This window comes from Panthera pardus, unplaced genomic scaffold (genome assembly GCF_024362965.1).
Source record: "Panthera pardus isolate Hobbes unplaced genomic scaffold, ASM2436296v1 HiC_scaffold_7, whole genome shotgun sequence".
Classification (NCBI taxonomy): Eukaryota; Metazoa; Chordata; class Mammalia; order Carnivora; family Felidae; genus Panthera; species Panthera pardus.
Window position 1 is genome coordinate 37,654,508 of NW_026527002.1, and position 21,613 is coordinate 37,676,120.

Here is a 21,613-nt window from a genome sequence, read left to right on the forward strand (position 1 = left end):
GTATTTATTAACCCATTCACATCCTATTGCATTCATATGAAACAGAAGTTATTATCCCCACCTTGTGGTTGAGGAACTGAGACCCAGGGATGCAAAGTACTCAGGGTCCCAGGGTGGTAAATGGTCGAGTCAGGATTTGACTCAGGCATTCTGGCTCCAGAGCCTCTAATTCTTCAGCCAGTATGCAGTATTCCCCAGCATGATACTGGGGAAAACACAAACGCCAACAATTATTTGTTCACAGAATCTGATATAATCATTGTTAACATAATTGAGTAAACAGCGTAGAATTTACATGAAAAATACCATAACTACATATCCTCTATTATTATTGTAACCTAAATTGGGGAATAACTGTACTGAACTATTTAAAAACTTAAATATTACCAAAGTAACTATTTTTTTTTTCTTTTCAGCAATCTCGACACAGAAGAACTATGTGGTAAGTTGTGTTGGGGGAGGGGGAGGCAGTCAAACTCACTACTTGCTTTAGAATGAAAAAGAACGCCATCTTATATAAATTTCTATATACCCTAAAATTAATGTCCTAGATTAGGAATTTGGGAATATAAAAGATAATTGAGATCTCAAAGGATTTATCTTAACTGAGTTTTACTCAAGCATGTTTTTCATTGCAGAAAGAGTTGGGACTCAATTTGTGCATGGAGGAGAGTTATTTTGTTTGCATTTGGTACAATTAGTTTCATAGTAGAAAACTCTCCACTAGTTTGAATATATTTTTAAATTGGTGTTTAATACAACTTCATTATTCTTTTCAAATAGATTGCAAGACTGACCCCCCTTGACATGTAAAAACAACTCTGTCCCATACCTGCCTAAACAGTTTTGGAGTTTTAAATGTCACTTGCAAAACAAGTTTCAATGGAGAGAGGAATTTCTACAGATTCTTGATTTAATAGCCTCTTCTATTATTTTCTTCATCTTTGTGGTTGGAAACAAAAGTCAAAGGCTAGGACTGTGGGAAGGCAAATATTTCTGAGATTTATCTTTTGTTTTGAGTAAATTGTGGAGCACTGTGAGACTATTCAGTGTGAAACAGCCATTTTTCTCTGAACACTGGAAGGTTTTAAGCTTTGTGTTTTAAGATAAATATATAACACCTTGTCCAAGTTTGAGTTTATTGTCTAGGCTTCTTAGAAATAATTTTATAGATGATATTCTTTGAAACTCTTAATTGAAGTCATAAGCACTTCCTGAATATCTTATAATCCTTATAAATTTGAAGTTTACCAAATCATCACATAGTCCATTTTACAATATTCAAGAGTGGTTATCTTCCATTTCATCAAAAATGGTAGAGCGACACCAAGTGAGGATATGCCAAGACAATATATCAGAATACAAGCTTTCAAGAAAAGAACTCAGGACAACACAAATATGATAATCACCAACCATGAGCTTTCAAATTTTCCAATGGTCATAAAAAACTCTATTTCCGGGGCGCCTGGGTGGCTCAGTCGGTTAAGCGTCCGACTTCAGCTCAGGTCACGATCTCGTGGTCCGTGAGTTCGAGCCCCGCGTCGGGCTCTGGGCTGATGGCTCAGAGCCTGGAGCCTGCTTCCGATTCTGTGTCTCCCTCTCTCTCTGCCCCTCCCCCATTCATGCTCTGTCTCTCTCTGTCTCAAAAATAAAGAAAACTTAAAAAAAAAAAAAAACAACTCTATTTCCTGTTCCTGTATTGTGTCTATCTTGTATTCCGTGAGAAGAATCCAGCTGAAAAGCAAGCTGTTTATGCAGAAGCAAGGTATCTCGGTACTAAAGCAGTTCATGTTTTGTTAGTTATGAAACACTAACAGAGAAAAACGGAGGAAATCCTGACATGCTTTTACACATAAACCATGATCTGTCCACACATGGGTATTAAACTGTGCCAAGGAGGCAAAAGGGCCCGTGGGGACCCTGGCCACCAGGCTTTCTAAAGAACAGCAATCACGATCAAGGTCCAGTTGTGATCCATTCTCATCCATGGGCAGATGGTCCCTGCCAGTGAAGTGGAGAGATGGAGTAGGGAAATGGAGAAGATTATGTCAATAATTTTGTGAGGTTGGGAGACCCATTTCTAGATAGGTTAGGCCAAAATAAGGATTTCCTCAAATCATCCACTTAATTCTTTTTGTTGTCTATTTAACTTTGCTTAGGTAGGCATGGCTCATGAGAAAGCAAACTGTTAAAAGGGCTTTTAAGATGAAGACATTTAGTGGCTCTTATTTGCTATGTTGCTTATGTGTTGTCATCAAAGAGTATTACATTATCCTCTCAGTGTAATTGTGTATCTTCACTTAATCCGCTACAAAAAAAAAGTTTAATTTGTCTTCTATAATAATAGAACTCGATTAGAAACCTACTCTGTACTTAGAAAAAGCTTTGGCTATGAATTTCCCCATAGTTAAGGAACTAGTATATGGGGTTTTAATGCAACCAAATTGCTCTGTATTTTTAAACCCAGTGATTGCAGTCCCAATTGTGTGTTATAATCCTCCCCCTCTCTGCTCAAGAATATGCATTTTAATCTCCAGAGTATAGTTTCATGTCTTGTTATTTTGTAAATATAAAGTAAATATTTAAGTTGGATTCTAATCAAAACCAAATGCTTCAGTGCACGCAAGTAAAATCTGTCGACTCACATCCCGAGCAAATTTGCCCTGGTGCATGGGAGGGATGACATTTGATTGGCATGAAAAATAGATTTCTTGTGCTCTTTCAGGGAAGCCAGTTAAAAGGTCCAGGTATCTAACAACTTTCATTCTGTTGCTTTTACTTAGTTAACTAAATTATAGACCTAGAAATCAAAATATGTTAAAATAAAGTATTGCTTTATTTTAGTTATGAAAATAATACCTAACTGGTTTTTAAATTTTAGCAATACAGACTTACATTGGCATGTAAGACAAAATGTCAGCCTCCCCCCTTCCCTCTCTCCCTCCCTCCCACTCTCTCTCTCTCTCTGTGTCTCTCTCTTTCTCTGTCTCTGTCTCTCCTTTTGCCTGATAGTGACCTCCACTGCTAACTGCTTGGAGCATATCCTTCCAGATACTCTTATGCCTGCATTGACATTGACAAATATACTTTGATAGATAAGTCAACATCCATCACCACACACAGTTCTTGTCTTGTAATGAGAACTTGTAAGATGTATTCGCTTAGCAACTTTCAAATATGTAACACAGTATTACTAACTACAGTTACTGCCTTGTATATTACCCCCCATGACTGACCTTTAAGATCTACATTCTACTTACTTTGCGTTTCATTTGTTCTTTTTCCAATTCCTTGAGGTGCAAAGATTATTATTATTTGAGATCTTTCTTGTTTCTTGATGTAGGTAGCATTTAACTCTATGAACTTCCCTTTTAGAACTGCTTTTGCTGCATCCCATAAGTTTTGGTATTCTTGTATTTTCACTGTTATTTGTCTCAAGTTATTTTTTTTGTGTTCTCTTTTTTCTTCTTTGATTCATGGTTGTTCAAGAGAGTGTTGTTTAATCTCCACAGATTTGTGAATTTTCCAGTTTTCATCTTGTAATTTCTAGTTTTACATCATTGTGGTCAGATGAGATGCTTGATATGATTTCAGTCTTCTTAAATTTATTAAGACTTGTTTTGTGACCTAACATCTAATCTATCCTGGGGAATGTTCGTTGTGTACTTGAGAAGAGTTTGTATTCTGTTGCTCTTGGATGGAATGTTCTGTGTGTGTGTGTGTGTGTGTGTGTGTGTGTGTGTGTGTGGTCTATCTAGTCGAATGTGTCATTTAAGGCCATTGTTTCTTTATTGATTTCTCTGTTTGGATGATCTGTCTATCGATATAAGTGGCATATTAAAGTCTCTTACTATATTGTATTGTCTATTTCTCTCTTTAGATCTGTTAATATATGCTTTATATATTTATGTGCTCCTGTGTTATGTGCCTGTATATTTACAAATGTAATATCCTTCTGGTGGATTGGCCCTTTATTGTTACATAATAACCTTCTTTGTCTCTTTTTATAATCTTTGTCTTAAAGTCTGTTTTATCTGATCTAAGTATACCTACTTCAGCTTTCTTTTGGTTTCTAATTGCATGTAAGATCTTTTTCTATCCCTTCGCTTTCAGTCTGTGTCCTTATATCTGAAATAAGTCTCTTGGTGGCAACAAAAGATTTTCAATCCATTCATCCACTCTGTCTTTTCACTGGAGAATTTAGTCCATTTACATTTAAGCTAAGGATTTATACATATATGCTTATTTATGTATCATTGGTTGTTTCCTGACTGTTTTGTAGTTCCTCTCTTTCTTTTTCTCTTGCTTTCTTCCTTTGTGACTTGATACTTTTCTGTAGTGGTATATTTCAATTTTTTCTTTGTGTGTGTGTGTGTGTGTGTGTGTGTGTACCTAGTGTAGGTGGTTACCATGAGGCTTACATAAAACAATTTATAACAGTCTGTTTTAACTTAATAACAACTTAAGTTTGAACATGCTCTAAAGCTCTACATATTTTACTCGCTCACCTCCATGAAAATTTTTATGCTTTAGATATCCCAATTTGCATATTTTTACTTTGTGGTTCTAGTAAATTATTGTAATTATTATTTGAATACTTTTGTCTTTTAACCTTCATACTAGCTTTATAATCGATTAACCCACCACCTTTACATTAGATTATTTTGGATTTTACTATATGTTTACAGTTACCAGTGAGATTTACACTTTCATATGTGTTCTCATTAATAATTAATTAGTACCCTTTCATTTCAGCTTAAAGCAGTCCCTTTCACATTTCTGGTAAGTCTGGTCTAGTGGTGATGAACCCCTTTTAGTTTTGCTGCTCTGGAAAACTGTTTATCTCTCCATTTCTGAAGGACAGTTTTCTGGGTTCTTGGACCATTGTCTGGCACAGTGATCATGTGTATAGCAGTTATTTGTTGGAATGTTTATTTCCCCTACCTGATTGTAGGCTCCTTAAATAAGGCACTCAGTAAATGTGTGTTAAGTCCTGGAATGACTATATGAAACCTCACCATGATGAAGTGGAGATTGGGGATTCTCTCCTTTTATCTGTATTAAATGTCCTGGCTCTTTCGTCTGACTTCCCACTTTGAGTTCATTAGAGCCCCACTTGCCCTGGAACGCGCCCCTTACTAAGTTATAATACAATCTGAGTGACTTTGACCTGCACCTCCTCAAAATAACCCTTACACCTAAGCTCCTATCTGAGCTTAGGTGCTGCAGTTCTCTCTATTCTGAGAGTTAGTTTCTTTGTGTCCCAGTGTATTGCTTAGGGAGTGATTTTTTTTCCCCCTAACTGCTTTGATAATTGAGCTGAATGAGTGGATGAATAAAAGAAGGAAGGCACGAAGGCTAGATAGGTGTCAGCTCAGAAACCTTCCCATGTGTTTTATCAGCATGTGCCTTCATAAATCTAATTTCACAGTGGAAAGACCATTTATATTCTCTCCAGGGACCTTCATCAGTTAAGCCAGATATATTGTTCATGAAAATATTTTAGGAGGTGTTCCTTCTTGTTTTGTTTTTCTTAAACCTGATTTTTAAGCACCACATCCTATTTTCCACTTAATCTATTTCTGCATGCTTACATTTAAGATCCCCATTACAATCTTTTTTGAGTCTTTGTATATAAATAAGTAAAAATGTGCTAACAGCTTTACTTCTTTCCATTTTTCTTTACACGTTTTCCTTGTTGCAACTTAGTGTGGATTCTGTTCTGATAATAATTTTTTTAAATTGATTTTCTGTAGCCACATTAATTGCTTCCTACTTCATAAATGGTTTTATTCATTGATTGCAAATAATGGCATGGACAAGGTCAGACACGTTGGTCACCACTCAGAGAAAATCAATATCCTAGCCAAGAATTAAAATGTTACCGTCAAGCAGGTATTTAAGGAATATCTGCTTCCTTATTTATCTTCCAACTAATCCCTTCCTGGACGAACCTTTCTATGAAATGATATACACCACACATTTTTTAAGAACTACATCATCAGGAATGCATTTTCTTTTTGTCAAAAACATGCTGTGTGTTTTTAATCCATGTGTACACAAACCATAGTTTGACAGCCATAATCTAGAATTGATTTATTGCTCACCTGTGTTTATTTTTCTTCTCAGATGAGTTCTGCACACTTACTAATAAATCATTCAGTGGTACTCCCAATTTGTTATTAATATCAGTGTCAACAAATAATTCCATCTGGAGTATGAAATAAATTAAAGTTTCCATAAGACATGCTGGAATTTATCTCAGTGATTTCAAATAGCTTTATGTGGATTATGCTTGCCATTCTATTTGATTCCACAAATAGTTATGGCACACTAAGGAGAGGCAATAATAAACTACAGCTCATCCAATGATGAGTTCACAGGAATGGTGAGGGCTAATGATTTTCTAGTGACTGAAAGTTCTAGGTCTTTTCAGCGTATGACTTTCTATGAGTTTTGGTCAAGCTAGATCTCTCATTTCAGAAATACATAGATCTCTGTAAGTAAAGATGAGGTTTTGCATGTATCTCTCCTCTATTTCACCTTGTTTGGGAACCGTCTATATTCCATACTCTTAATTGTAACACCCAATGTATTATTTATTTCTGCCTACTGAAAATGTGGTAAATATACCTTTTGCTCCACCCAAATCGTGGAAAAAATAAATTATGACAGGAGTAGTACATGAGAGATGCCAAGAGGGCCATCTTAGTGTTTTGTAGCCTTATTAGTTCTTAGCCATGAGGAGAGCTTACCTTCCTTAAATGTTTCCCAGGAGAGATGATAAAATGTCATGTATTTTTTTTTCTGAAACTAATATCTTAATGATTACTATAGTAATGTATGCTGTTGAGAATAGTTTTTATTGTGATAGTCTTGCCCATAGATCCAGATTCATTTTTTTCCCTATTGTAGGAAAAAGCATTTCTTCAAGGATAATTGTAACTGTTTAGGGTTTTTTTTTTGAAATGAATATATTGACACCTTAGTCTCTTTTGAAAACCTTCCAGTTTTCAGTTATAACATGCAATTTGTTTTGCTCATTTGTGGAATTAATCATCAGTTGATTTTGCTGTTCTTTAGGATACCTAAATGCAAACATTAACTTTTTTCAATATTCTTCCTTTTAGAATATTTTTCTCAGCACTTGGGTGAATATGAGAATGTACTAGCAGCACTTGAAGACCTAAATCTTTCCATCCTGAAGGCCATGGGCAAAACGAAAAAAGTAAGGAAATGTTGGTGCTTATTTTCTATAAAATCTCTTCTTTGAAAACATTTTCTTGGAAAATCACACCTGTTCCCTAATGTACCATAAAAGTATGTATTGATTTTTACCACCTACAACTTATTTTCTCGCTATTAAATGACCTATTGTAGTCATTCCAAAACGTGAGGTGCCAGATACTGTGCTTTTTGCTGAGGATACAAGGATACAAAGAGCTGTGCAAGCAGCTCTTACTCTGGTAAGGAGACGAGTGTGTGAACAAGCCATCGTTAGATAGCACAACAGAGGGCAGCACGAGATGGGACATGTGGTTCACGCTGGAGGCAATGACACCTGTGCAGTTGCAGATGAAGTTATAGCTAGGGAAAGGAGAAAGAGACACATGGAACAGCATGTACAAAGTCCCCGTGTTGGGAGCGGCATGGAGCAGGCACAGGGCATTCAAGGAAATTAAGATGGTCGGTAAGATTAAAGTCTAGAAAACTCAAGAGTGGCGTGATTTGAGATGAAACTGGTTTAGCAGAGAGGGGCCGTAGCTTTCATGATTTTGTTGGTGAACCTAAGGATGTAGACCTGCCTCCTAGATGTAAATAAATCAACCACATTTTAAGCAGAGATGTGGAAACTCATGCAGTCTTTTGAAAAGCCCATATAAGACTCAGCTTGGGATTAGGGTGGAGAAGGTGGGGAACAGAATCAGGAAGATGAATGAGGAGGCTAGTTCACTAACCCAGGCGAGAGATGTTGGTAGTTTAAAGGTATTGGCAGACAATATGGTGAAAGGGAAAATAATTGTACATATGTTTGAGATCCTGGAGGAGGATAGAATGTGGGGAATGGGAGAAGGATATGTCCAGCGTGAATCCTAGTTTTTCGCTGGTGTGCCTGGTGGTGGCACCACATAGACTGCTGAAAGAAGACCGGGTTTGAGGAAGTAAGCTCGTGAGTTCTATTTTAGACCTGTTGAATCTAAGCTCCCTTTGAGACATCTAAGGAAATTCAAGTAAAGCATCGGATACAGAGATCTGTATCTGACAGGTGAAGTTTAGACTGGACGTATATTTGTGAATTGTCAACATTTGTGCAAAGAACGTGAGTGACATCATGTGGGGAGAGAATATACAGTAAAACAAGGAGAGGACCTAACACTGAGCTTTAAGGAACTGCAACTTTTGTGGGTGGGTGGGTGGAGGAGAATGAGTTGGGATGAGAAGGAGTGGGCAGAAAGAGGAGACGGAATCTGGGAGACTGTGGCATCCAGAAGTTGGGGAGGGTATTCCAATGAAGTACAGACTGGTCGATAGTGTTGACTGCTATGGAGGGGGCAAGAGATGAGAATTACATTTCCTGTTGGTAAATTAAAAACGATATTCTGGCATTTGAGGTACATAACAAGAAATGAGAATGTTTTTTCTAAATGTTTGTTTGTTTGTTTGTTTGTTTATTTATTTATTTATTTATTTATTTATTTATTTTAAAAATTTATTGTGAAATTGGTTTCCATACAACACTCAGTGCTCATCCCAACAGGTGCCCTCCTCAATACCCATCACCCACCCTCCCCTCCCTCCCACCCCCCATCAGCCCTCAGTTCTCAGTTTTAAGAGTCTCTTATGCTTTGGCTCTCTCCCATTCTAACCTCTTTTTTTTTTTCTTTTTTCCTTCCCCTCCCCCATGGGTTTCTGTTAAGTTTCTCAGGATCCACATAAGAGTGAAAACATATGGTATCTGTCTTTCTCTGTATGGCTTACTTCACTAGCATCACACTCTCCATTTCCATCCACGTTGCTACAAAGGGCCATATTTCATTCTTTCTCATTGCCACGTAGTACTCCATTGTGTATATAAACCACAATTTCTTTATCCATTCATCAGTTGATGGACATTTAGGCTCTTTCCATCATTTGGCTATTGTTGAGAGTGCTGCTATAAACATTGGGGTACAAGTGCCCCTATGCATCAGCACTCCTGTATCTCTTGGGTAAATTCCTAGCAGTGCTACTGCTGGGTCATAGGGTAGATCTATTTTTAATTTTCTGAGGAACCTCCACACTGTTTTCCAGAGTAGCTGCACCAATTTGCATTCCCACCAACAGTGCAAGAGGATTCCCATTTCTCCACATCCTCTCCAGCATCTATAGTCTCCTGATTTGTTCATTTTGGCCACTCTGACTGGCGTGAGGTGATATCTGAGTGTGATTTTGATTTGTATTTCCCTGATGATGAGTGACGTTGAGCGTCTTTTCATGTGCCTGTTGGCCATCCGGATGTCTTCTTTAGAGAAGTGTCTGTTCGTGTTTTCTGCTCATTTCTTCACTGGATTATTTGTTTTTCCAGTGTGGAGTTTGGTGAGCTCTTTATAGATTTTGGATACTAGCCCTTTGTCCGATACGTCATTTGCAAATATCTTTTCCTATTCCGTTGGTTGCCTTTTAGTTTTGTTGATTGTTTCCTTTGCTATACAGAAGCTTTTTATCTTCATGAGGTCCCAATAGTTCATTTTTTGCCTTTAATTCCCTTGCCTTTGGGAATGTGTCAAGTAAGAAATTGCTATGACTAAGGTCGAAGAGGTCTTTTCCTGCTTTCGCCTCTAGGGTTTTGATGGTTTCCTGTCTCACATTCAGGTCCTTTATCCATTTTGAGTTTATTTTTGTGAATGGTGTGAGAAAGTGGTCTAGTTTCAACCTTCTGCATGTTGCTGTCCTATTCTCCCAGCACCATTTGTTAAAGAGACTGTCTTTTTTCCATTGGATGTTCTTTCCTGCTTTGTCAAAGATTAGTTGGCCATAAATTTGTGGGTCTAGTTCTGGGGTATCTATTCTATTCCATTGGTTTATGTGTCTGTTTTTGTGCCAATACCATTCTGTCTTGATGATTATAACTTTGTAGTAGAGGCTAAAGTCTGGGATTGTGATGCCTCCTCCTTTGGTCTTCTTCTTCAAAATTACTTTGGCTATTCGGGGCCTTTTGTGGTTCCATATGAATTTTAGGATTGCTTGTTCTAGCTTCGAGAAGAATGCTGGTGCAATTTTGATTGGGATTGCATTGAATGTGTAGATAGCTTTGGGTAGTATTGACATTTTGACAATATTTATTCTTCCAATCCATGAGCATGGAATGTTTTTCCATTTCTTTATATCTTCTTCAATTACCTTCATAAGCTTTCTATAGTTTTCAGCATACAGATCTTTTACATCTTTGGTTAGATTTATCCCTAGATATTTTATGCTTCTTGGTGCAATTGTGAATGGGATCCGTTTCTTTATTTGTCTTTCTGTTGCTTCATTGTTAGTGTATAAGAATGCAACTGATTTCTGTACATTGATTTTGTATCCTGCAGCTTTGCTGAATTCATGTATCAGTTCTAGCAGACTTTTGGTGGAGTCTATCAGATTTTCCATGTATAATATCATGTCATCTGCAAAAAGTGAAAGCTTGACTTCATCTTTGCCAATTTGATGCCTTTGATTTCCTTTTGTTGTCTGATTGCTGATGCTAGAACTTCCAACACTATGTTAAACAAGAGCGGTGAGAGTGGACATCCCTGTCGTGTTCCTGATCTCAGGGAAAAAGCTCTCAGTTTTCCCCATTGAGGATGATGTTAGCTGTGGGCTTTTCATAAATGGCTTTTATGATCTTTAAGTATGTTCCTTCTATCCCGACTTTCTTGAGGGTTTTTATTAAGAAAGGTTGCTGGATTTTGTCAAAGGCCTTTTCTGCATCGATTGACAGGATCATATGGTTCTTATCTTTTCTTTTATTAATGTGATGTATCACGTTGATCGATTTGCGAATGTTGAACCAGCCCTGCATCCCAGGAATGAATCCCACTTGATCATGGTGAATAATTCTTTTTATGTGCCGTTGAATTCAATTTGCTAGTATCTTATTGAGAATTTTTGCATCCATATTCATCAGGGACATTGGCCTGTAGTTCTCTTTTTTTACTGGGTCTCTGTCTGGTTTAGGAATCAAAGTAATGCTGGCTTCATAGAATGAATCTGGAAGTTTTCCTTCCCTTTCTATTTTTTGGAAAAGCTTGAGAAGGATAGGTATTATCTCTACTTTAAATGTCTGGTAGAATTCCCCAGGGAAGCCATCTGGTCCTGGACTCTTATTTGTTGGGAGATTTTTGATAACTGATTCAATTTCTTCGCTGGTTATGGGTCTGTTCAAGCTTTCTATTTCTTCCTGATTGAGTTTTGGAAGTGTGTGGGTGTTTAGGAATTTGTCTATTTCTTCCAGGTTGTCCAGTTTGTTGGCATATAATTTTTCATAGTATTCCCTGATAATTGCTTGTATTTCTGAGGGATTGGTTATAATAATTCCATTTTCATTCATGATTTTACCTATTTGGGTCACTCCCTTTTCTTTTTGAGAAGCCTGGCTAGAGGTTTATTTTGTTTATTTTTTCAAAAAACTAACTCTTGGTTTCGTTGATCTGCTCTACCATTTTTTTAGATTCTATATTGTTTATTTCTGCTCTGATCTTTATTATTTCTCTTCTTCTGCTGAGTTTAGGCTGTCTTTGGTGTTTTGCTTCTATTTCCTTTAGGCGTGCTGTTAGGTTTTGTATTTGGGATTTTCCTTGTTTCTTGAGATAGGCCTGGATTGCAATGTATTTTCCTCTCAGGACTGCCTTCTATGCATGCCAAAGTGTTTGGATTGTTGTATTTTCATTTTTGTTTGTTTCCATATATTTTTTAATTTCTTCTCTAATTGCCTGGTTGACCCATTCATTCTTTAATAGGGTGTTCTTTAACCTCCATGGTTTTGGAGGTTTTCCAGACTTTTTCCTGTGGTTGCTTTCAAGCTTCATAGCATTGTGGTCTGAAAGTATGCATGGTATAATTTCAATTCTTGTATACTTATGAAGGGCTGTTTTGTGACCCAGTATGTGATCTATCTTGGAGAATGTTCCATGTGCACTCGAGAAGAAAGTATATTCTGTTGCTTTGGGATGCAGAGTTCTAAATATGTCTGTCAAGTCCATCTGATCCAATGTATCATTCAGGGCCCTTGTTTCTTTATTGACCGTGTGTCTAGATGATCTATCCATTTCTGTAAGTGGAGTGTTAAAGTCCCCTGCAATTACCACATTCTTATCAATAAGGTTGCTTATGTTTGTGAGTGATTGTTTTATATATTTGGGGGCTCCCGTATTCGGCGCATAGACATTTATAATTGTTAGCTCTTCCTCATGGATAGACCCTGTAATTATTATATAATGCCCTTGTTCATCTCTTGTTACAACCTTTAGTTTAAAGTCTAGTTTGTCTGATAAAAGTATGGCTACTCCAGCTTTCTTTTGACTTCCAGTAGCATGATAGATAGTTCTCCATCCCCTCACTTTCAATCTGAAGTTGTCCTCAGGTCTAAAATGAATCTCTTGTAGACAGCAAACAGATGGGTCTTGTTTTTTAATCCATTCTGATACCTATGTCTTTTGGTTGGCACATTTAGTCCATTTACGTTCAGTGTTATTATAGAAAGATACAGGTTTAGAGTCATTGTGATGTCTGTAGGTTTCACGCTTGTAGCGATGTCTCTGGTACGTTGTCTCACAGGATCCCCCTTAGGAACTCTTGTAGGGCTGGTTTAGTGGTGACGAATTCCTTCAGTTTTTGTTTGTTTGGGAAGACCTTTATCTCTCCTTCTATTCTAAATGACAAACATGCTGGATAAAGGATTCTCAGCTGCATATTTTTTTTTCTGTTCAACACATTGAAGATCTCGTGCCAATCCTTTCTGGCCTGCCAAGTTTCAAAAGAGAAATCAGTCAGGAGTCTTATAGGTCTCCCTTTATATGTTAGAACGCGTTTATCCCTAGCTGCTTTCAGAATTTTCTCTTTATCCTTGTATTTTGCCAGTTTGACTATGATATCTCGTGCAGAAGATCGATTCAAGTTACATCTGAAGGGAGTTCTCTGTGCCTCTTGGATTTCAATGCCTTTTTCCTTCCCCAGATCTGGGAAGTTCTCAGCTATGATTTCAAGTACACCTTCAGCACCTTTCCCTCTCTCTTCCTCCTCTGGAATACCAATTATGTGTAATTATTTCTCTTTAGTGCATCACTTAGTTCTCTAATTTTCCCCTCATACTCCTGGATTTTTTTATCTCTCTTTTTCTCTGCTTCTTCCTTTTCTATAATTTTATCTTCTAGTTCACCTATTCTCTCCTCTGCCTCTTCAATCCGAGCCATAGTTGTCTCCATTTTATTTTGCAGTTCATTGATAGCATTTTTTTAGCTCCTCCTGGCTGTTCCTGAGTCCCTTGATCTCTGTAGCAATAGATTCTCTGCTGTCCTCTATACTGTTTTCAAGCCCAGCGATTAATTTTATGACTATTATTCTAAATTCACTTTCTTTTATATTGTTTAAATCATTTTTGATCAGTTCGTTACCTGTTGTTATTTCCTGGACGTTTTTCTGAGGGGAATTCTTCCGTTTCGTCATTTTGGATAGTCCCTGGAGTGGTGGGGGACTGCGGGGCACTTCCCCTGTGCTGTCTTGAATAACTTGCGTTGGTGGGCGGGGCCGCAGTCAGACCTGATGTCTGCCCCCAGCCCACCGCTGGGGCCACAGTCAGACTGGTGTGTGCCTTCTCTTCCCCTCTCCTAGGGGCGGGATTCACTGTGGGTGGCGTGGCCCGTCTGGGCTGCTTGCACACTGCCAGCCTGTGGTGCTGGGGATCTGGCGTATTAGCCGGGGTGGATCAGCAAGGTGCATGGGGTGGGGGTGGGGGGGCAGGCTCAGCTCGCTTTTCCTTAGGAGATCCGCTTCGGGAGGGCCCCTGCAGCACCGGGAGGGAGTCAGACCCCCCTGAGGGATGGATCCGCAGAAGCACAGCCTTGGGTGTTTGCGCGGAGCAAGCAAGTTCCCTGGCAGGAACTGGTTCCCTTTGGGATTTTGGCTGGGGGATGGGCGAAGGAGATGGCTCTGGCAAGCGCCTTTGTTCCCCGCCAAGCTGAGCTCTGTCGTCCGGGGCTCAACAACTCTCTCTCCCATTGTCCTCCAGCCCTCCCGTTCTCTGAGCAGAGCTGTTAGCTTATAACCTTCCAGATGTCAAGTCCCTCTTGCTGTCGGAACACACTCCGTCCGGCCCCTCCGCCTTTGCCAGCCAGACTCGGGGGCTCTGCTTGGCCGGCGGGCCGCCCCTCCGCCCCAGTTCCCTCCCGCCAGTCCGTGCAGCACGCACCGCCTCTCTGCCCTTCCTACCCTCTTCTGTGGGCCTCTCATCTGCGCTTGGCTCCGGAGAATCCATTCTGCTAGTCTTCTGGTGGTTTTCTGGCTTACTTAGGCAGGTGTAGGTGGAATCCAAGTGATCAGCACGACGCGCGGTGAGCCCAGCGTCCTCCTACGCCGCCATCTTCCCGACCAATCCCTCGAAATGAGAATGTTTAAAGCTAATGTGGAATTTTTGGAGAAAGCCAGTAGATTTATATGTATGTCCTTGAACTCCACTTGTTCCCAAAGCCCCCAAAGAAAAGTAAAATGAGATTTTTTAAGGGGGAAGTTTGTAGTAACAAAAGTTGGAAACTGAAAAGCAGATGAGCAAGTGGCTGCTGGCAGCAGACCTGAGACATTTCATGGCTTGACTTGTAGTGGGAAAGCAGAAAGGCGCGGGGATCTAGTGGCACTCATTGGCACCGGAAATGGCAGGGAATGGTGGGGCTAAAGCAGAGTAACCTGGTGGAAATCTTGTGATTCCCCGCTCTTCTCTATGGAGCTGGGCAACTGCCTTTTGATCCACCCAGGTAGAAAACCTAGACTTGTTCTCTTTAAGGGTTCAAGGGGAGGATCTCTGCCTTGTCTCCATAGTTGGAGGATTAAGTAGAAACTTACATTCTAAATGAAAGGACCTCCAGCTTTCTTCCTTCATTTAACTCCCAGAGGGTTGGCATCCTGCAGGCAGACCTAAGAGGTTGTCTCTGAGAAAGCCAACTGGTACAATAGGAAGCACCTAAAGTCTGTCGTATGGTAGATAGAGCTCAACCTCATCTCCCTCTTCTCCCCTTAAATCCTAAAGGCTTGTCCGCAACCCATCATTAAAGATGTACAGTCAGCCACGTATCCCCAAATTTCTTACGGGAGAGGCAGAGATCAAGACAAACCAAAAAGGAGGGAGGGAGGGAGGAATGAATGAACAAAGCAATACAGGGGACTGACTATGCAGGAAGATGAAAACTCCCAGTCTCCTCAGCCCCCTCAGAAAGAGAAGAGAAGATATTGTGTCCATGAATCAAAAGCTGTTTGAAATTAGAATAAGAGCACAAATAAAGACTTCCAGAATTCTGGAAAATAAAGTTTAGAAAGTCTTGCAAAAAGTAAAGCAAAAAAGAAAGTATACGAAAATTGGAGCATCAGCCTAAGATGTCCTATAATCCAAATAACAAATTCTAGAAAGAGAAAACAAATGGAATCTGAATACATTTTCCTTTGATCTGTTAAGGAGTATTTGGAAACTGTGTAAGATTTTACTCCTTAGGACCTTCCCTCCAGAAATGGTAATTGTTTCAAACCTCTGCTTGGTGTGGCTGACTTCTCTCCTTGTTCGTTAGGCCTCATCTTTAATACCTCAGAGTATTAAATGTCCTCAGAGAAATCTTCTCTGACCACCTTATGTAAAAGAGGTTGTCTCTGAGTATCTCCTGTCCTTCTCTGGCAATAATCAGAATGAGTAACTATGTATTTTATTTTTGTTTTTTTTTAAATGTTTATTTATTTACTTTGAGAGAGAGAAAGGGTGGGGTAGGGCCAGAGAGAGAGAGGGAGAGAGAGAGAATCCCAAGCATGTTCCAGCTGTCTGCACAGAGCCCAATGTGGGGCTCTGTCTCATGAACTGTGAGATCATGACCTGAGCCAAAATCAAGAGTCGGACATTTAACCACCTGAGCCACCGAGGCACCCCTGTATTTTGTTTTGGTTTTTTAATGTTTATTTATCAGAGAGAGAGAGAGAGAGAGTACGCGCGCTTGAGTGGCGAGAATGCTTGAGAGGGAGACACAGAATCTGAACCAGGCTCCAAGCTCTGAGCTGTCAGCACAGAGCCTGATGTGGGGCTCAACCTCATGAACCAAGGGATCTGAAGTTGGACACTTAACCGACTGAGCCACCCAGGCACTTCTGTATTTTGTTTAGATTTTTGTTGTTTGTAAGGAGGGAGAAGGACAGTGTCTCTTTTGAATATCCAGAGCCTGACACAGAGCCTGACAAAATGTAGTCAGTAAAACTTTGTTGATTGCTTAAATAAAGTGACTTATATTGATACTCATTCTGCTCTAAAAGCCAAGTAATTTTGCTCCTGAAAGAAAAATTGCTCCTAAGTCCATCTAAGAAGTATTCAGATATCCTTTAATAGGAAGAAAAAGCAAGCACATAATTTTTATTTTCTCACACATTATATTAAAATCATGTTCTTTGTATTAATACAGTGAGGCTTTGTGGGATTTAAATGAAGATCAACCTGTTCTATTTTGGTCTCTTTGGTACAAAGCCTATTTCTTAGCACAGACTCTTGAAAATGCATTTAATCTGTATAATCATGTTGCCTAATCAAGGACAAAAAGATTTTTTTAAATGATCCAAAATAAAATTAGGAAAGGTTCTTCATGTGATGGCTCAAAAATGAGTGAAATGCAGGAGTTTGACAGTTTTTTCAAGCCACTGTTGCACTGACATCTTCTCCATGCTGTCTAGCACAATGAACCCTTCTGAGTGAGAAATTCAGCATTTCTTTTTGAGAATCTCTCTATATTTTTACCCAGATGAAAAGTCCTGTCTCAGTAGGGAGGGCTGACTGTTCTAGGCTTTTATGAAAAGTGAAATGCAAGCCATTTGTGAGTATATCTGTCTGCTGTGTCAGAGAATGGATAAAATGGATTCCAGCTGCTTAACTTAAACCCCAGGAGGTGACTCGGGACAGATACAGTCTGTCACTGTTATTTCCCCTTCTCCTCTTCCCTTAACCCAAGCCTTTCTATATAGGTCCTCAAGGGTTACCTGGATTATTTTTCAGAATAAACACCATAGGTCAAATTCCAAATGGTTATTTGCAAGCCTTGAATGTAGGTAAAAGCAGAACTCCCTGTCTGGCTTTGGGATTTCACAAAAAAATAGTGGGTTTGTCTATTCATTTTTCTTTCTACAATGGGGTGATAAGCTAACCTACATCATTAGCATGTGGTGTGCTTGGAATCTCAAAGAAAATGTAGAATTCTGATGCGGAAGTTAAAATTCATCTTGTGCTATTTATATAAACATAAATGGAATTCCAGATTCCCTTAAGCCTTACTGGTAAGACTTCAAAAGGAAATGATCATAAGCTAAAGTGAAGAATGATGTTCTTAAAAGAATTACTTAGGGTGTGAATAATTACTTCACCTTGATGAGTGAAGCTGGGAAAATGTCCAAAATTAAAATGTATACAAAGTTTGTAGTTTTCACCTGGAAGCTGTTTTCAAACAAGTACATTCTACAATACATCTTCAATTATTTTAAGGAACAATATAGATGAGTCCTAGCATCATTGGGTTTCAGTCATTCCCTTCTTAAATCTGTCTTTGGGGTCTGTAGACTCCTTCATTTCAACCCTCCCATCTCTTCTCTAACCCTGTTTCCTTATATTTAGCAACTGGGCCCCCTGGGCTCCATGTTCTTTTCACTTGTTAAAAATCACAATTTTGGGGGACGCCTGGGCAGCTCAGTTGGTCAAGCGTCTGACTCTTGGTTTCAGCTCAGGTCATGATCTCACAGTTGGTGGGTTCAAGCCCTGCATCGAGCTCTGCACTGACAATGGGGAGCCTGTTTGGGATTCTCTCTCCCTCTCTTTCTCTCTGCCCCTCCCCCACTCACACTGTCTCTGTCTCTCTTTTAAAAATGTGGAAACTGAGTCACAAAGTGGTTAGTTGATTTATTAATATCATAAAGTTAGATTTAAGCCAAATTCTCATTTGAAAATTTTTATTTAAGGTTTATGTGTTCCCATATGGAATATGTTGCAAATAAACAATTCTAAGTTGTATCATGCCACATTGGTGCCATGGTGTTAGACCAGTTTGGTCTTTGAAATGATTGAGCTCTTCAAAGTTTAGTTGTTGATCAGCAAAGTCTGGAGACTTCTAGCTTCCCTGGTTATTTTCAGCTTTGTTTTAAGCAAATGAACAAATATGTTTCCAGAGCTTTGTGTAATACGTGAAGAACATTTGAAAGAAATTAAGGACAGGAGCAGATAACTAAATGCTGAGATGCCAATTTAATGCTAAAATAATATAAATGGTGTATAAGCAAAGTTCTGGGCAAAGAAGTTCATACTTTTTAATGTACATGGTCTATTGCCAGAGGGATAGATGGAACATTAACTAGAAAACAAAGGAAGTTACCTGCCATGTCAGAGAAGAAATATTTAGCTTTTTACTTGGGGAGTGAAATGTATCCAAAAGAAAGGCTAATATACCAGAGATCAATAAGCAGAAATCTCGGTGGCCTTCTGAGCTCTGGGTAGATTTATACAGGATCTGAAAATATCCAAATAGAAGCCCACCTGATTTTTTTTTCCCAAATAGCTAACTATTCCAGCACTATTTCTCCATTTTTTATCCATTCACTAAAATGCCATAGTTACCGTTTGTCAAATACTTCTACTTGGATCTGTGCCCAAGCTCACTGTCCTGTTCCACTTGTAAAGCTATATTATCTAGTATTGTTAAGATGTTGTCTGAATTTTTGAACACTTGGGTATATTTGAAAATGTGAAAATGCAAATCTACCCTTATTATTCTTCTTTTCCAAAGAGTTATTTTTTTCTGTCTTGTCATTTTCTGTAAGTTTTCATTGTTTTCCAGTTTTAAGGAAAAATTCCATGGGAATTTTTATGGATTTACATTACATTTGTAACTTGAAGAGAACTGTCATCTTGGTAATATGCCTTCCCATGCAGCTGCATACATCCTTCTCCATTCATCCAAGCTTCCTTTTGGGTCTCATGAAGTTTTTTATGATACTTCATATAGTTTCAAAACACATCTGGTTAAATCAATTCACAGATGTTTTGTATTTCTGTTGCTTTTCTAATTGGCCTGCCTCTTCATATTCCTAACTTCATATTGGTGGTGTATTGAAACACGACTTTTTTTTGTATATAAATTTGGTAACTAGGTTAGCTACCATATTGAGTAGCTTCTCTGTGACATGTCATTTATCTTCCATTGCTGATATGATGAGTTTGAACATTGAGACCCATGCTCACTTATGGGAAGAACCAAGCCATCGTCTCTGTCTCCCGCCAAATCCAACTAGTCTCCACTTAGTCTTTAGCTTTCTGACTCACCTTCTCCCATTTCTCTGATCTGAACTTTGAGGCCATACCTTATGCCTGTTGGTGTTATGCAAGATTTCAGATTCTTCTTCAGAGCTGCAAGGCTGTAGGAAATTACGACTCTGCACTTAAAATCTTACATCCTAGACGAACAAGATAATTTTCCATAATACCAAATAAAGCTTTTAAAACTTCAGGGGCGCCTGGGTGGCTCAGTCAGTTAAGCATCTGACTTCAGCTCAGGTCATGACCTCATGGTTCATGAGGTCGAGTCCCACATCAGGCTCTGTGCTGACCACTTAGAGCCTGGAGCCTGCTTCCGATTCCATTTCTCTTTTCTCTCTGCCTCTCCCCTGCTCGCGCTCTTTCTCTCTCCCAAATAAATAAACGTTAAAAAAAAAAATTAAAAACCTTGTCACAAAATACCACAAATACAAACTTGTAAAACATTAACAGATTCTCTATTTTATCAGAAGAGGAAAAAATGAATAATAAAACAGTGAATAAAATGTATTTAATTGCTGGTACACCAGGCTGTGAATAAACTTGACATTCACAAATGAGTGCTCAATGTTAAGTTAGCAATCAGAGAAAACTCAAGGAGGAGGTAAGACTTAAGCGAGTGTCAGAGAAGGGGCAGGATTTTAAGAGAGAAGAGAGAAAGAAGATAAAAGAGCCTGCAGGTATCGGCCCCCCTTTGACCTTTCAAGTGGGTAGCTGGGGACTGGTTCTGCTAGAGGCCCTCATTCATTTCTAGAAGAGGCTATTGTTTCTCAGTGGTCAGGATCAGGTCATGCTGACTGCAGTTTGTCACATTTCACCTTATTTACTGTTTCTTGAATGAGTGTATAAAAACTAAGCAATGGTCTTGCAAGTAATCTTGAGAGGACTTAAAAAAATTCAAATTCTTAGACATGTGTCAGAGGCCCCAGGTAAACCTCCAGTGCACCCCTAAATCCACAGGGATCCCTGTAACCACTTTTTTTCTTCATGATCACTTTGTTTTCAGACAATCTTCCCAATCCTCCCAGCCCTGCACCCCTTTTCCCACCCCAACAAGAAATAAGATCTAATGAGAAATTATTGTATCATGTGTCATGTACGTATGGTTTTGAATAGCTCGCTATTTTCTTCATGGAAATCTTTTTTAAATTTATCTTCCTTAAATCGCTTAATTTCTTGACAGAAATGCAGAGTTAATTATCTGCTTAATGAAGTTAAAAGTCCAAAATACACTCCTTTATTTAAACAGAAAAGCTGGCTTACTTTGCCTAAAGACACAGTTCTGAACTACAGTTGTCTTCGTGAAGTTATAGCCCCATTTCTGAAGAATTGATCTTTGACATGTTCAAAGATAGATGAGGGAAAGAGAAGTTAATGCAGACATATCTAGGGGGATACACAGCACAGCATGGGATTCTTCTGTCATGAGAATCACATTTGAAAAGACTCATTTCTTTTGCCTGAAGTGGAAAAGCGCAGAGGGAGAGATTAAAAATTGGTCTGTGTTGTATTTCTGGATATGACAAGCATCAGTTATTATCATGTCATTGTTCTTTTTCTTTGTTTGCTGTTGCAAAACAAATACTAAATGTTACTTGAGGATTATTTATTTTTTGCCAGAGTCCTTATTTGAATAGCATGTGCAAAAACAAGACAAATGTGGTGTTACGCCTCTGCTTCCTGTGTGGCTGTGGGACGAGAGCACTTGTGTCCACATAGTATTGTCTGTCCCCCATAGAATGATTTATTTAATGATCTGACCATTGTGTACTAGCATGTGGCCTATAGGTCTCATAGCCCTACAAGGTTGTAGTATGGTTTGGAATCTCTGGTGTGGTTCAAAAGTGACATACTCCTAGGGTTTCTTCGGACTTGGACAAAATTAGGTTTGAACTTCTGTTATGGATCATATTCACTTTTTAAGAGTATCACCTGCCAAGTAGCCTAACTTCTGGCGGTATGGGAAGGAGACTGTTTTCTCTAATTATACACGTAGATGACCAAATACTGGCTATGTGCTACTCTATGAGATTGAATGTCGACTCGGTCAACCTCTTAGCTTTTCTT

At 38.9% G+C, this 21,613-nt stretch overlaps 1 protein-coding gene across 1 annotated transcript in view; it reads left to right on the top strand.

Moving 5' to 3' along the window:
- Positions 1-21,613, top strand: part of NECAB1 (N-terminal EF-hand calcium binding protein 1) — a 194,173-nt gene that overhangs the window by 81,185 nt on the left and 91,375 nt on the right. Inside the window, exons 4-5 of the mRNA XM_053896109.1 lie at positions 417-442; positions 7,131-7,228. Coding sequence (XP_053752084.1) covers positions 417-442; positions 7,131-7,228 — 124 coding nt within the window. The remainder of the gene's footprint in view (positions 1-416; positions 443-7,130; positions 7,229-21,613) is intronic.